Genomic DNA, 15647 nt, shown 5'->3' with positions numbered 1-15647 from the left:
TAAATCAATGTTTGGAAACATATTTACGTTGTTTTGTCTATGCTTGTCCAAACAAGTGGTCTCAATGGCTTCCTTTGGCCGAATTCTGGTATAACACATCTTTCCACACCAGTTTAAACAAAACATCCTTCTTTGTCCTTTATGGCCGAGAATCACATCAGCTGGGGATTGATGTTGAAAACTGTGAAATTGAGGATCTTGATCAGTGGTTACAGGATAGGTCACTCCTGCAACAACTTCTGCAGCAACATCTTCTCAGAGCTCAGAAGAAAATGAAGTTGCAAGCTGACAGAAAATTTTTTTTTAGATAATGGATAAACATCCGGCCTCTACATCCGTAGATGTACACAGCCCAAAATTACAGATAATGATAAAACCAAAAAGAAAGCCAAGGTCTTATAACATGACCAAGACGCTAACTTAAACAATAAAATTGTTTCCATCCGTTATTGGATATCTCTAGAGCAATAACTTCTAATTTCTTGCTTATTGTCGAGAGCGCGTCCTTAGCTTGCTCTTCACGCTGCAGCTGGGCCCAGAAGCGTAACCAGTACGCTCCCCTGAAAATGACCTGCATAATAGAGTTAGATTTTATTTTATTAAAAACAACATCATTACGGCATCTCCAAATAGCCCAACACATAGCAGCCACTCCCACCCAAATCAAATTTCTAATCCTTTTATTTTGATTAGACAGCCAGTTACCAAACATGTGGCTGATTGATCTAGGTTGAGTTAAACTAGTAGCAAAGAAGATAATCCTCCAAATCATTATGGCAATAGGGCAGTCCAGGAATAAGTGTTGAATAGTTTCATTCCCATTGCAACAAACGCAATTCTGACTCCCTTTCCAATTTTTCCTAGACAGGTTATCTTTGGTAAGAATGACACCTCTTTGTAGGAACCAGAGGAAAATTTTTATTTTTAGAGGAACTTTTATCTTCCAAATCTTCCTATGCCGAAAAGATGTATTTGTATCTATAAGGTTGAGATACATGGATCTGACTGAGAATGAACCTGAGCTGGTTAAACTCCATCTAAAATGATCAGATCCATTTATTAGTTCGACATGAGAAATACTTGCTACTAGACTAAGCCATTCTGTAAGTTTATTACCCACCAGAGCCCTCCTAAAAGAAATATTCAGAGGGCTAGTGCTCATTATCTTTGAGACTGTAGCGTGAGGATCTCTCACAATATTATATAAAGATGGATAACGAACTTTCAGAGGCCTAGCACCTACCCATACATCATCCCAAAATCTAGCCGTGGTTCCATCCTTAATATCGAAAGAACCTTTTGCCAGCACCTCATCCTTGATATGCATGAGGCCTCTCCAAAAATGTGAATCATTTGGCTTTGCCGTGACCTGGGATAAACTTTTTGAATTTAGGTATTTATTCTGTAATAGCGTTTGCCATATGCCTTCTGTGTTCATGAGATTCACTAGCCATTTTGCTAGTAGGCATTTATTTTGCAGTTGTAAATTCAGAATACCTAGTCCACCTTGATCCTTGGGACGACAAATGATATCCCATTTGGCAAGGCGGTATTTATGTTTCTCTGAGGATCCTTGCCAGAAGAACCTCGACCTAAAATGATCGAGTTTTTTGATAACTCCTTTTGGGATCTCAAAGAAAGACATCATAAACATGGGTAGGCTGCTTAATACAGAATTAAGCAGTACTAGACGTCCCCCATAGGATAAGTATTTCGCTTTCCAGCATGAGAGCTTTTGTTCGAATCGCTCTTCAACTTTTCTCCATTCAGAATTAAGGAGTTGCCGGTGGTGCATAGGGATGCCTAGATATCTGAAGGGGTATTCCCCTGCTTTACAGCCAAAGAGATCAGTGTAGAAGGATTCCATTTCTTTGGCTGCCCCAAAGCAAAAAATCTCACTCTTGTGGAAATTAATTTTGAGCCCAGATAATTGTTCAAAGGCGCATAGTAAAAGTTTGAGATTTTTCGCTTGTTCTTGATCGTGGTCTAGAAACATGATGGTGTCATCTGCATATTGTAGGATTGATAAACCATCATCAATCAGGTGGGGGATAATTCCACTTATCTGCCCATCCGCTTTTGCTCTATTAATAAGAATAGCTAGCATATCAGCGACGATGTTAAATAAGATAGGTGACATAGGATCACCCTGCCGGAGTCCCCTTCTGGTTTGGAAGTATGGGCCAATGTCATCATTAACTTTAATCCCCACACTTCCTCCAGAGACCATATTCTGAACCCACCTACACCATTTAGGTGAGAAACCTTTCATACGCAAAGTCTGTTGTAAGAACGACCACTTGACCTTGTCATATGCTTTTTCAAAGTCAATTTTGAAAATGACTCCGTTTCTTTTCTTAGAGTGTAATTCATGGATGGTTTCGTGGAGAATTACCACACCTTCCATAATATTCCTACCTGGCATAAAGGCCGACTGTGTTGGTTTCACCACTGTTTTGGCAACCGTATTCAGTCTATTTGTGCCCACTTTTGTGAATATCTTGAAACTCACATTGAGGACGCAAATTGGTCGATATTGCTGAATTTTTGTGGCATTTTGAATCTTTGGAATTAGAGTAATGACTCCAAAATTCAAACTGTAGAGATCGAGTGTCTCCAAATGTAGGTCTGCAAAGAGACAAAGAAGGTCCTCCTTGATAATTTCCCAAAAAACCTGATAGAATTCCGCAGGAAAACCATCTGGTCCTGGAGCTTTATTATGTTCCATCTGGAAGATTGCATCCCTCACCTCAGATTCGGTGAATGGACTAATTAAGATATCATTTTCTTCCGGGGACACTTGAGGAATATCTACGATATGATCCTCCTCAAGAGTGATAGCAGATTGTTCGGGGGACCCAAAGAGATTCTTATAATAGTTTGTAATATGGCTTTTGAGGCAATCATCACCAATTACAGCACCTTGATCATTTTCAAGTTTGTAGATATGCTGCTTTCGGTGTTTCCCATTAGCCACTAGATGGAAGAAACGAGTGTTAGCATCACCTTCCAATAGTGTTTTCACCTTGGCACGCTCATACCACTTGAGTTCCTCCTCTCTCAGCAGATTAACTAGACGTTCTTTTAAATAATGTTTTAAATTAATTTCTTGATCAGATAACTGAGAAGTCTCAGTTTTCTTGTCAAGAATTTCTAAGCGTCCTAGTATAGTCTTCTTCTCTTTTTTATAAGACCCGGCAGTATGTTTAGCCCATCCCCTCAGATACTGTCTGAGTCTGCGGATTTTGGATTGCCACCGCTCCAGAGAATTTGATCCTGAACAAGGAGATTGCCAGATATTTGCAACCATACCATAAAACCCTTCCCTTAATAGCCACCCTCTCTCAAATTTGAAAGGGTGATTATTTAACTGGTGGGTCGAGTGGCCAGTGCTAAGAACTAGAGGGGTATGGTCAGAGATATTTCTATCTCTAGCCTCAACTGTAGTGAGTGGGAATTGATTCTCCCATTCAGTGGTCACAAGGACTCTGTCTAACTTTTCAAAAGTCGGGTCATCTCCAGGTCCTGCCCAAGTATATTGGCGGCCTGACATGACAATCTCTTTAAGATCCAGAGAATCAATGACAGCATTGAAAAGATTAGGCCACTTATAGTCAAAATCCCCTGAGCTCTTATCTTCTCGCTCTCGCATTATATTAAAATCCCCTCCTATTATATAAGGAAGAGATTCTTTAGAGCAAGTGTTAGCTAGTTCTACCAGGAAAGCATTCTTGTTTTGAATTTGGGCAGGTCCATATACTGTATATAGTACGAACTTGAAGTCATTAGATTTGCACCGTAGGGTGAATTTTACATAAAAATCTCCCTCATCTATTGCTCCAATATCAAAAAAATTCAGATCAACCCCTAAAAGAATGCCCCCTGATCTACCATGGGGGGCCATGGTGTGCCAAAGAAACTCATGTCCCGCACAAAGATCTTTGAGGACATGATCTGGGAAGGATTCACGTCCAGTCTCGGAAATTGCAATAAAATTGATTTGCTCTTCCTTAACTAGTTCCCTCAAGTACCTATGTTTAGCCAAGTCTGCAAGACCTCTGCTATTCCAGAAAACTCCCTTCATTTTATAATGATTTTAGAAGGGGTTTTGGCCTTTTTAAGAAGTTTGACTTTGCCACGAATTTTGGCATTGTTATAAATCTTCTTTGTACTGAGAGGTGGTGCATCAATGATGGAATCCAACTCAGCAACCGGCATATTCTCATTTAGATCTCCACAAGCGTGGCTGAGAATACCCTCAAGGTGGTCCTCTTTCTCAACATCACTCTCTATATCAGAGCACCTAGAGGAAGAACAACCTTTTTTTGTATTTTGACAAAAGGCTGACCTAGCTACCTCAATATTTTTTAAAACTGCAACAGTAGAGGATTCTAGGTTGATGCCTACCCTACCAAGGTTTGAAATAATTTTCGAATCTGGAAAGGTATTAAAAGAGTTACCTGAGAATTCGAGGTTCTTTTTCGCCGTCAAACGTTCCGCCTTATGGAGTGTATGAATATCCGCTAAAGTTGCGTTTCTGGTGCTCCGTCGTAGTTCTTTGATGGGAACCACCACAGGTGTGGGATTGGAGGCTCCCTCAAGAGATGGTGAGGTAGCACCCGCTCCTTCCAACAATGCTGCCTCCAAGACGGCCTGAGATGCACCGGCTGGTGCCACCGCTGCCTCTCCCAAGGTCGTAGCAGGGGGAGAGGGTGCAGCAGGCAGTGGCGTCTCCACAGCCTCTCCAGGCTGGGTGGAGAGAGTAGCAGTGGCGGTAGTCCCCGCTACCTCTCCCCAGGTAGCAGAGGCCGGCACCACCACTGTCTCTCCCCCGGTCGGCGTGGACAGGGGGGCGAGTGGCGAAGTAGGGCCCCCCTCCTGAACCTCCGCAGCGGTGGACTCCATCACCTGAGCCACCTCAACATTGGGTGACGACGAGTCAAGCCGGAGCGTCTCCTCCGTCGATGTGGCCGAGCCACCTCCCTGTGCAGGCATCAGGGCGGTGACCTCCAGTGGTGGGGGTGCCGGGCCACGTCCCTGTGCAGCGGGGGCGTACTCTGGTTCCTCCACCGCTGCAGGGACCGACGTCATGATACCGGTCTCCACCGCTGTAGAAGTAGAAGAGAGGGCCGCCTCCGATGAGCCCCCAACGAGGCCGCACCCTATATCAATAGGGGCAGCAAGAGACACCAGCTCCAGCGGTGGCGAGGGGGAGGGCAATGGCGGAGTAAAGCCCTCTCCTCCCTCACCCGAAGCGTCGACAAATGTACTAGCAATCTTTGTCGAAGGTAGTGGCACAACAGCAGAAGAAAAAAGAGTATTATTAGAGTTAAAAAACGCTAATTCTTCTTGTGTTGGTGGAGAGTAACTCTTCCTGGTAGTCCCCAGGTCAGACTCCAAAGCAACTTTAAGACTGATCTCATCCAAGAGTTGCTCACAGGCCAAGTCCAAAGCTTCATCTACTAGATTTGCCTGTTGCATAGGTGGGACATTTTGAGTATGCTGCGGTGCTTGTTGGGAAGACTTCCTATTATCCTGAGGGTTCTGCGGGTTAGGATCTTCCGCATCTTCCATTTCACGGTCTCCCTCCTCCAGATCTTTATCACTCAACAAGTCCTCATCAGACGGATCAGCACCGGTGTCGGCTTGTAAATCTTCCTCCGCCTTGAAAAATAGGCGGTAGATACTAGTGCCAACACAAACGTCCGCCATACCTGGTATCTTCTTGGGGTCAAAAACAGCCACTAGAATGCGGGCTTGACCTGTTGCCCTGAGATGAACCATGTCCACCTTCTGCGTAGCTCCAACAATAGTCCCCACTGCCCACAGCGATAGGAACGAACGCAGGCGCCTAGGGACACCGGTGACATTTAGCCATACCTGCTCCAACACCTTAATAGGCTGCACATCATCCACAAACTCAGCAAAAGATATAGTGCCTTCCTTGTTCTTTGTGTTGATGGTGTCTATTGCTATCATGCAATCCAGTTCTTCTTTGCTGGGGAAGGGGACAACATAAGAGTTAGCCCCCAGCTGTTGTACCTCCCAATCCCAACGGACCGGGATAATCCTAGCCAGCTCCGCCTGAAGTAACTGTGCCGATACTTTGCCGACTTTGACAGTGACGAGTGCTGCAATTGAAGACTGTGATGTCTCCACGATCTGATTATTTCTTGCACCCTGGATTTGGAAAAACCCCATCCCATCCTCAGCTGCACCACACAACGCGACTGAGGGTTTGGGGCCTCGCAACAAAGGGCATAAATTTGTGAAGTGCTCATCCGTGCAAATAGTGCACACCTTCTTCACTGTGTTTCGTTTCCTTTTCTTCCCTTCTTCTTGCTCGGCTTGTCCCTGTTCAACCACTGCAGCCTCTGTTGCAGAGCTATTTGGACCTTGATCTTTGTCAGCTTCACCTCCTGCGTGCCGAGGGTTTCGTCCACCCCGGGCAGAGTTGCCCCTACCGCCGGCCGGTGGAGGGCCAGCCGGTGGAGGGCCTCCACGGCCGGCAGAGGGTGCTGGACCCCCACGGCCAGAGTTGTGCATCGGACCCCCGCGACCATGTCCTCGATGTCCCTGGCCGTCGTCCCGTCCGCGTCCGTCGTCGATGATGGCGCGGCCGCGACCCCGGCGGCGATCGGCTCCGCCGCTGACAGAAAATGCACTGACAGATCTTTTTCAATTGGGGATTCTGTTTATCTTAAACTCCAACCTTATGTCCAATCTTCAGTGGCTCAAAGGTCATCAAACAAATTGTCTTTCAGATACTTTGGTCCTTATCAGATCATTGGCAAAGTGGGACCTGTTGCTTATACGCTTCAACCACCTGAGGGTGCCAAGATTCACCCCACCTTCCATGTTTCTCAACTGAAGCAAGCACTCTCCCCTACTGAACCGGTATGTCATGTGTTGCCAACTCTTTCTGACACTCTACAGGTCCCTATGGAGATACTTGATCGTCGTATCCATGAACACAAAGACAAGCTGCATCCTCAAGTTTTGATACGCTGGTCTAAAACACCGGCTGCCTTGTCCACATGGGAAGATGAACAAGCTCTACGTCAACAATTTCCTCGTGGACAAGCCGTTTTCCAAGGAAGGAGGGGTGTTCCTGGAGCTCCTACTACACCGGCCATGACGGGTGCCACAATCGGAGGGCGCGCACAAGCTGCGAACCCATTAGGACAAAGCGGGTGTCGAAGCCCAATCCAAGAGTTACCGGCCTTGCGTGGCTGTGAGTGGGTCCCGACCCGTGTAACGTCCTAAAGAGAGCACGCGAGGTGAGAGGAAAACTTCGACTTGTATTTGTAATTCTAAACAGATAGGCAGAGCCGACGGCGGCGGCGGCGGAGCTCGCTACGGCGTCTCCGACGAACGCAAGTTCAAACTACCCAAATCTAGTTATCATAGTCGTATACCGGTGACAGGGGGGAGCGGGAAGCTGATTATTCAGTCTCTGATTCTGAACCTGAGGCTGAAGCCCAATCGTCCAGACTGGTGCGTGTGATGCGTCAGACCATCACGAGAAAATGTGTAACTTGACCGTGTCAATATTGAACATCAATTGGCTGACATTTTTACAAAACCTTTGAATTCTTCTCGGTTGTTTTACCACTTTTGCATTTAAGTTATTTTTCACTTTTTAAGGCAAGATCTGTTAAATAATCTACCGCAACATTGTGTGAACACACGGCAGGAGAAGGCGGCACCGAAAAAATACCCTACTGTGGTAACTGTAGCCGCTGCAGGGGCAGGCGCCGAACGGCTCACCTGTCGCACTATAGCCACAACAGGAGCAGGCGTCAGAGTCACCTCTGTTGTGTTATCTAGTCACTGTAGTAGCATGACAGCTGTACTAGGACTAGATGGATAGAGTTGTATATATAGTTTGCCACTACAACTCAGTAAAGAGAGTTCAGATTTGTCATCTTCTCTATAGAGCTCCGGCCAATGCTGGTGTTTCTACTGTGTGTATGTTCTGTTCTCCCTCTCTTCTTCTACCTCTAGCCATAGTGTGTGGTCGGACATCGATAGTCGTGGTCGGCAAGACTGCTGAGTGATCGACTCACCTGAGCCGGTGATCCTGTGTGGGCCAACAAGTGGTATCGGAGCCATACAAGCGCCGTCGCCAGACTAACCACTGTCGATGACGGACGGTTTGGAATTGAGCGATAACAGTGGCACTGCTGTGGCTACCCAACCATGACAGGAGGTCATTGTTCGCATGGTGCTGGAGGTCAGCAGCACCAGTTGACCGACGCTGACTCGCACCAACTATGGAGAGTGGTCGGTGACCATAAAGGTCAAGCTCAGAGCCCGACGGTTCTGGAATGTTATTGTCAAGAGCACTGACAATGAAGAAGACGATATGTCAGCGTTGGAGGCTATCCTCGCTACTGTACCGGCGGAGTGAAGGGAGCCATTGGGGGCGAAGAGCTCTGCTAAGGAGGCGTGGGAGGCCATTGCGGCGATGCGCGTCGGTTCCGACCGCGCAAAGAATGCGACGGTCCGGCTTCTAAAGCAGGAGTACGCCAACCTCAAGTTCAAGGATGGTGAATCGGTAGAGGACTTCTTCCTCCGCCTGCAGACGCTCATCAACAAGCTAAAGAGCCATGGCGTCACCATCGTCGAAGAGGAGGTGGTCTCCAAGTACCTCCACTCCGTGTCGGCAAAGTACATCCAGATGACTCTCTCCATTGAGACGATGCTGGACTTGTCCACCCTCACCATTGAGGATGTGATAGGCCGTCTACGAGCGGTGGACGAGCGTCTGGAGCAGGCGACAACAACGAAGGACAACGGCAAACTGCTGCTAACAGAGGAGGAGTGGGCTACTCGAAGGAACTCTGGGGTAGCCTCCTCCAGCCGCGGTGACGATGGCAAGCGCCGTGGCAAGGCTTCTTCGGAGAGGAAGAAGCAGGTCGACCCCAATGCCTGCCGACGCTACGGGAAGATGGGCCATTGGACACGAGAGTGCCCGAATCACAAGCAGGAGAAGAAGGCTGAGGCTCATCTGGCGTAAGCTGATGATGAGGATGAGGCCACTATCCTGATGGCGATGTTCTATGCACTGCATGATGTTGAGGTCGAGGAGAAGGGAGAGGTGACGGCGGTGGAAGGGCCTGGAAAGGTCCTAAAGGCTGTCAACCTCGACGAACCGCGCGCCCAAGTCCACCTCGGACGTGTGGGCAGTGACCAGGAGCAGCGGTGGTACCTGGACTCTGGTGCTAGCAAACACATGATGGGCTTCAAGGCAGCCTTCTCTGAGCTCGACGACGATGTTACCGGTATAGTGAAGTTTGGTGATGCCTCAAGGGTGAAAATTCGAGGGCGTGGCACCATCATCTTTAGGTGCCAGAACGGGGAGCACCGCACGCTAACGGATGTATATTACATCTCGTAGCTGCGTTCAAGCATCATCAGCATTGGTCAGCTGTATGAGAGCGATAGCGAGGTACTAATCAAGGACGACGTCCTTAGGATCAGGGACCAAGAGCAGCGACTTCTCGCCAAGGTAAAGAGGTCCTAGAACCCTTTGTACCTGCTCGACTTGAAGGTGGAGCAGCCGGTGTGCCTAGCGGCAAGGCACACCGAGGAGTTGTGGCTGTGGCATGCCCGGTTCGGACATCTTAGCTTCAACGCGCTTGGTTGGCTGATAGCTGCCTGGCCGGGAAGCAGAGGAGGCTGTCGTTCCAAAAGGCGGCCAAGTATCGTGCGACGGACGCTCTCAAGCTCATCCACGATGATCTCTGTGGGCCAATCACGCCAGCCATAAATGGTGGTTGGTGGTACTTCCTCCTGCTCGTAGATGATTGCAGTCGCTATATGTAACTGCAACTCCTGATGAGCAAGGACGAGGCGGCGACGGCGATCAAGAAGTTCAAGATGCGCATGGAGGCCGAGAGCGGTAAGAAGCTCCGCGTGCTGAGGACTGATCGCGGCGGTGAATTCACTTCGGTGGAGTTTGTTACGTACTACGTGGATCAGGGTGTGGTGCGACACCACACCGCTCTGTACTCGCCACAGCAGGATGGCGTGGTGGAGCGACGGAACTAGATGGTGGTCGACATGGCTCGATCCATGATGAAGGCCAAGGGAATGCCGATAAGGTTTTGGGGTGAGGCGGTGACCACAACAGTGTTCATCCTAAATCGCGCTCCCACCAAGGCCCTGAAGGGCAAGACGCCGTTTGAAGCTTGGTATGGGCACAAGCCGAGCGTGTCCTTCCTCCGGACATTTGGTTGCATCGGCCACGTCAGGAAGACGAAGCCGATCCTCACCAAGCTGGAGGACAGGAGCACACCGATGGTGTTCCTGGGCTACATGGAGGGTACCAAGGCGTACCGGCTCTACGACCCACATGGAGAAAAGGTGCTTGTCTCGCGCGACGTTGTGTTCGACGAGAAGGCAGCCTGGGACTAGAATAGTCCTAGCACGGGGGAAGCTGGCGGCTTCACCAGCACCTTCATCGTCGAGCACTTGGTCATCCACGGTGGTGGAGACGCTGGGGAAGAGGTGCCAAGCACTCCAGGAGAGGTGCCGAGCACTCCAGCAACAGAGTCAAGCACTCTGGGAGGGATGCCGAGCACTCCGGGAGGGGTGCCGAGCACTCCAGGAGTTGAGCTGGGAGGTCCTACAGTGGTGTCGACCACTCTAGGACGGGTGCCGAGCACTCCCATAGCGGAGCCAAGGGGTCTTGTAGTGGGGCCAACCACTACAAGACTAGGGCTGAGCACTCCTGCAGTGGTGCCGACCACTCTAGGAGTGATGATGAGCGGTCCAGGAGTAGTGCCGAGCACTGCATCCGGGGTGCTAAGCACTCTAGGTGCTATGCCGAGCACTCCGGCAGAACAGGGAGCTCTATCAACGTTGATCGAGTTCACCTCACATCCAAGTGACATCACTGAGTTCGTGGATGCTTTCCACAAAGGTGAGAAGGTGCGGCTCCACAGGCTAGATGACATCGTCGGTGGCACAGGGCCTCAGGCCTGGCGGGTAGGCTGCTCAATGACCATGAGCTGCTTCTCGTTAGTGCTGAGAAACCACCCACGTTCACGCTGGCCGAGCACGATGGAAACTGGTGACGGGAGATGCTGGAGGAGATGAAGGCGATCGAGGAAAATGAGACTTGGGAGCTTGTCGATCGACCTCCAGGATGTCGTTCGATTAGCCTGAAGTGGGTGTACAAAGTCAAGCGGGATGAGTACAGTGCCGTTGTCAAGCACAAGACGCGCCTTGTCGCCCGAGGCTTTGTCTAGCACGAGGGCATCGACTTCGAGGAAGTCTTTGCGCCGATAGCGCGCATGGAGTCTCTCCGTTTGCTACTGGCTTTGGGAGCAGCAAAGGACTAGCGTGTCTATCACTTGGACGTAAAATCGGCCTTCCTCAACGGTGAGCTGGCAGAGACAGTCTTCGTCAGGAAACCTCCAGGTTTTGCTGTCAAGGGAGCGGAGCATAGGGTGCTCCGACTATGCAAGGCGCTCAACAGGCTATGGCAAGCCCCATGAGCATGGAACGCCAAGCTTGACGCTACGCTGGGCGAGCTTGGGTTCACGCGGTGCACAACCGAGCACGCGCTCTACACGCGGTGATGGGGAAGGAGGAGCTCATCGGCGGCGTGTATGTGGATGACTTGATCATCACCGTCGCGCGTGCAGAGGACATCGACAACTTCAAGCGCGAGATGGCTGCTCATTTTCAAATAAGCGATCTCGGCGCGCTCTCCTACTACCTTGGCATCGAGGTGAGACAGGGGAAGAAAGTGCTCACGCTCGGTTAGAGCACGTACACCTCGAAGCTGTTGAAGTGGAGCGGCATGGCTGAATGCAAGCCGTGCGTGACTCCGATGGAGGAGCGACTGAAACTAACAAAGGCCAGTACCGCGGCGAAGTTAGATGCAACGCTCTATCGGAGCATCATCGGTGGTCTACGCTATCTAGTCCACACGAGGCCGGACATTGCGTTCGCCGTGGGCTATGTCGGTCGCTTCATGGTGGATCCTAGAGAGGATCACTAGGCTGCAATGAAGCGGCTACTGCGCTACATCAAGGGGATGGTGGATCAGGGGATGGTCTTCCCCAAGACTGGCAGAAGTAGGCTGTAGCTCATTGTGTTCAGTGATGCAGACATGGCGAGGGGCATCGACGGATGGCGGAGCACCTCTGGCGTGCTCGTCTTCCTTGGGTCGGCTCCAATTTCATGGCTGTCGCTGAAACAGAAGGTGGTGGTGCTATCTATGAGCGAGGCAGAGTACGTAGCGGCGGCCATAGCGGTGTGCCAAGTTGTGTGGCTATGCCGGTTGCTGGGCGAGCTGACCGGTGTGGAAGCTCACCCACCAGCACTGATGGTGGACAACCAGCCCACCATCGCCCTCATGAAGAATCTGGTTCTCCATGACCGGAGCAAGCACATCGATGTGAAGTTCCACTTCCTTAGGGACTGTGTCGATGGAGGGCATATCGTCATCGAGTTCGTCGAAACTGGTCAGCAACTCACGGACGTCCTCACCAAGCCACTCGAACATCTTTGGTTCATGGAGCTGAAGGAGATAATTAGCATGGAGGGGGTTCAAGGGTTAGCAGTAGGATTAGGGGAAGAATTATTAGATAATCTACTGCTACCTTGTGTGAACACATGGTAGGGGAAGGCGGTGCCAAAAAGGTACCCTGCTATGGTATTGTAGCCACTGCTGGGGCAGGCACCAAACGGCTCATCTGCCGCACTGTAGCCACAGCAAGAGCAAGCGCCAGAGTCAGCTCTGCTGTGTTATCTAGTCACTATAGCATCATGACAGCTGTACTAGGACTAGATGGATAGAGTTCTATATATAGTTTGCCACTGCAACTCAGTAAAGAGAGTTTAGATTTGTCATCTCCTCTGTAGAGCTCCGACCAACGCTAGTGTTTCTACTGTGTGTGTATGCTCTGTTCTCCCTCCCTTCTTGTACCTCTAGCCATAGTGTGTGGTCGAACAATGATAGTCGTGGTCGGCAAGACTGGTGAGTGGTCGACTCACCTGAGCCGGTGATCCTGTGTGGGCCAACAAGATCAAGGTGACACTTTTTCTTAATAAGATTGCTTATCATATGCACTTCGATATAAACTTGGAAGAAGATGTGTATGACCGAAACTGTATTCTTAAGCTCGTGACTGTCTAAAAGAGACATAGGCTTGACTTGGTTGAAAAGTAAGGTTGATGATGAACATAATTCCTTGCAATTTATATCGTGTTGCAATCATCATTTTTCTCATTAATAAAGTGTAAAAATTGCAATGTTTTTCAAGTATCAAAATAGCTGACAAAGAGACCATGTCATGAAATAAATTGTTAATTGCACTTGATTTCATTCGTGTTTAAATTACATCATATATGTATAGATATGAGGGCACAAATATTTTCTACCATGGTAGAACTTGCTCATATGTGAATTAGTTATGATGCTCGTTACTATAAATGATTTTATAGGAAATATTAAAAAGAGATTTTTGCTCTCTCTTTATGTTCTTGGTGATTCCATTGTCAAAAAGGGAGAGAGTTTACTACATTGTACATTCACATGGAAGAATATAGAAAAAGGGGAGAGATGTCTTGGATCCTTTTATATGAATAGAGGAGATATCTCTTGGATCTTCTGATATATTTTTTCACTCTTCTTCCCACTTGTCCTTTTAATCTTCCATGGATATTTTCTTTTTTAATTGCTTTTTAATCTTTAATATGCTAAATTCGTGGACGTGAATGCCAATGTTCATTTTTTTTGTGTTGCTAAGTTTTCATCAATGGGGAGTTTGTGACATCATGTGTGATCAGTGCCACAAAATGATTAGTATTATGATACTTGTTCATGTGCAAGTGTTGGGGTTATGTTGTTTTGAATTGATGTAACATACTCATGTGAGTGGAATTGCATGGCCTTTGTGGACTTATACTCGTACATGTCTGGTTATTCATGCAGGCGTTGCTTGAGGCGGAATGTTGTTGGTTACGAACTGGAGCTAGTTGGATGGAACTGAGGTTTCAAGACTAAGTTCAAAGAGAATCTAAGGTTCTATTGGTCAAGGATGTCACGTGGAACGTTCGAGATAGAGAACAATGCATGAGGACTTGCCGATGCTTGTGCTTAACTGTGACTCGGTGAAAGTTCTGCTTTGGTTGTGGTAGTTGAGTGACAATAACCTTAGGTGGACTAATGAGGTTTCGTGTGAGATGAATACGTGGTTAGTCCACAAGCTAGTTGGGTAACATGCTGGCCATGGGGTGGAGATGACAAGTGCATGTGAGGTGAAACTCAACTAATGAAGAGTTGGTGTAGAAATCGATATGGGAAGAAGCATACTGAATCTGGGACATGACATAATCCCATATTGCCAGATCAAACACACTGGTTAAATTGACAGTAACTTTCACGGAGCATCTCAATAATCAGATTCTCTGGAAATTGATTTCAAGAGGTGGTTCAGTAACATAAACCACCAGTGAATCAGTTTTTAAAAATTAAATTCATGCCATATATTTCCATCCCAGGCAGTTATATTTAAATTTAAAAATTCAAATAAATCCAAATATACATCACATGCAATTATTTTCATGCATGACAAAAATAATGTGCCTGATTGGTTGGCTACCAATTTTTGCCCAACCAAAATCATGGCAAGCCAAAACTTAGGCTTGCCAAAATCAAGGCTTGCCAAAGTTAGGGTAAAAAACATAGGTGTGCATTTGGTTGACTGCCATAACAATAATAGGAAGCACTTTTTCTCTTTTATGCAGTTTAAGAACTTTTTAGAGACTTGTCAAAACTTTGGCCATAAACATTGGTGTGCCAATCCTTTGGCAATGAACCAATTGATGGCTAAATTTTTTGGCATGCCATGGTTTTGGTTGGGCAACAATTGGAAACCAACCAAGCAGGCCCAATATTTACTTCATTCTACCGTAGTCATCGACCAAGTATATACATCAAACATAGTATACATCAAAGTTTTCTACTCATAAGTTCCATGAATTCTCTAATAATTGTTAGAAGATTTGGGCTGGACCAAATAATATTCCCAAAATAAAGCCCAAAGACCCACTCACACATGCATGATATGGCGGGGGACTTTAATCCCACATTACTACTCTAGGAGGAGTGAGGGCAACATAAATAGTTGAGTTGTCTCCCACTAGTTGAAGCTATTGGGGAGAGGAAAATGAAGAAATACGTGCGCGCTCGCTCGCCTCACCTCGCCGGGCCGGGCAAGGCGATGGCGTGGGCGCGCGGCATGCGCGTGAATGGTCCGACGATTTCTTGCTTCGACCCTGCGGGTGCGCGACTTCCTTTTGCTACTCGACATTTTTGTATGCATGGAGAAATTTGCGCTGGCCTATTTTGGTAAGCAATTATTCTCGCATTAATGGTGATTTCTCTAATTGCTCTAGTCGACTAATGGTAGGTCAATCACCTTAATGTTGTGATTGCGTGACTAATTACTTACCTTAGCTGCGACGCGTGTATATATAGGAACGAGACGTTGTCCTTGGTATAGAAACAATTCACCACCTCCTCATGCCACTGTGCTACGCTACCTCTGCCTTTCCCATCCCGTTGCTGACGTGTCATCAGCGCTGGAAGAGCAGATCTCCGAAGCCTACGTCCTCTCGTGTCC

The 15647-nt window shown here is 48.0% G+C and overlaps 1 protein-coding gene across 2 annotated transcripts; it reads right to left on the bottom strand.

The window, feature by feature from the left end:
• Window positions 1–381: 381 nt before the first annotated feature.
• LOC136501673 (uncharacterized) lies at window positions 382–6578 on the bottom strand. Of its 2 annotated transcripts, none has more exons than XM_066497189.1 (2): window positions 4461–6578; window positions 382–571 (listed from the first exon to the last, which is right to left on the bottom strand). In XM_066497189.1, the coding sequence occupies exons 1-2, from the start codon at window positions 6544–6546 to the stop codon at window positions 519–521; spliced, it is 2139 nt and encodes a 712-aa protein (XP_066353286.1). In that variant the 5' UTR covers window positions 6547–6578; the 3' UTR covers window positions 382–518. The 2 variants fall into 2 exon arrangements, 1 of the variants encoding a protein (XP_066353286.1); XR_010770342.1 differs by lacking the exon at window positions 4461–6578 and adding an exon at window positions 4032–4448 and having other exon boundaries at window positions 442–571.
• Window positions 6579–15647: the final 9069 nt, after the last annotated feature.

The sequence above is a fragment of the Miscanthus floridulus genome, chromosome 13 (assembly GCF_019320115.1).
Source record: "Miscanthus floridulus cultivar M001 chromosome 13, ASM1932011v1, whole genome shotgun sequence".
NCBI lineage: Eukaryota > Viridiplantae > Streptophyta > Magnoliopsida > Poales > Poaceae > Miscanthus > Miscanthus floridulus.
The sequence above is the reverse complement of the archived record's forward strand: the minus strand, read 5'-3'. Positions and strand labels throughout refer to the sequence as shown.

Coding starts and splice junctions, on each gene's coding strand:
- LOC136501673 (XM_066497189.1), bottom strand. CDS start 6,546: ATGCACAACTCTGGCCGTGGGGGTCCAGCACCCTCTGCCGGCCGTGGA. Junction 572..4,460: donor AAAGAACCTCGAATTCTCAG/GTAACTCTTTTA, acceptor TCTATTATGCAG/GTCATTTTCAGGGGAGCGTA.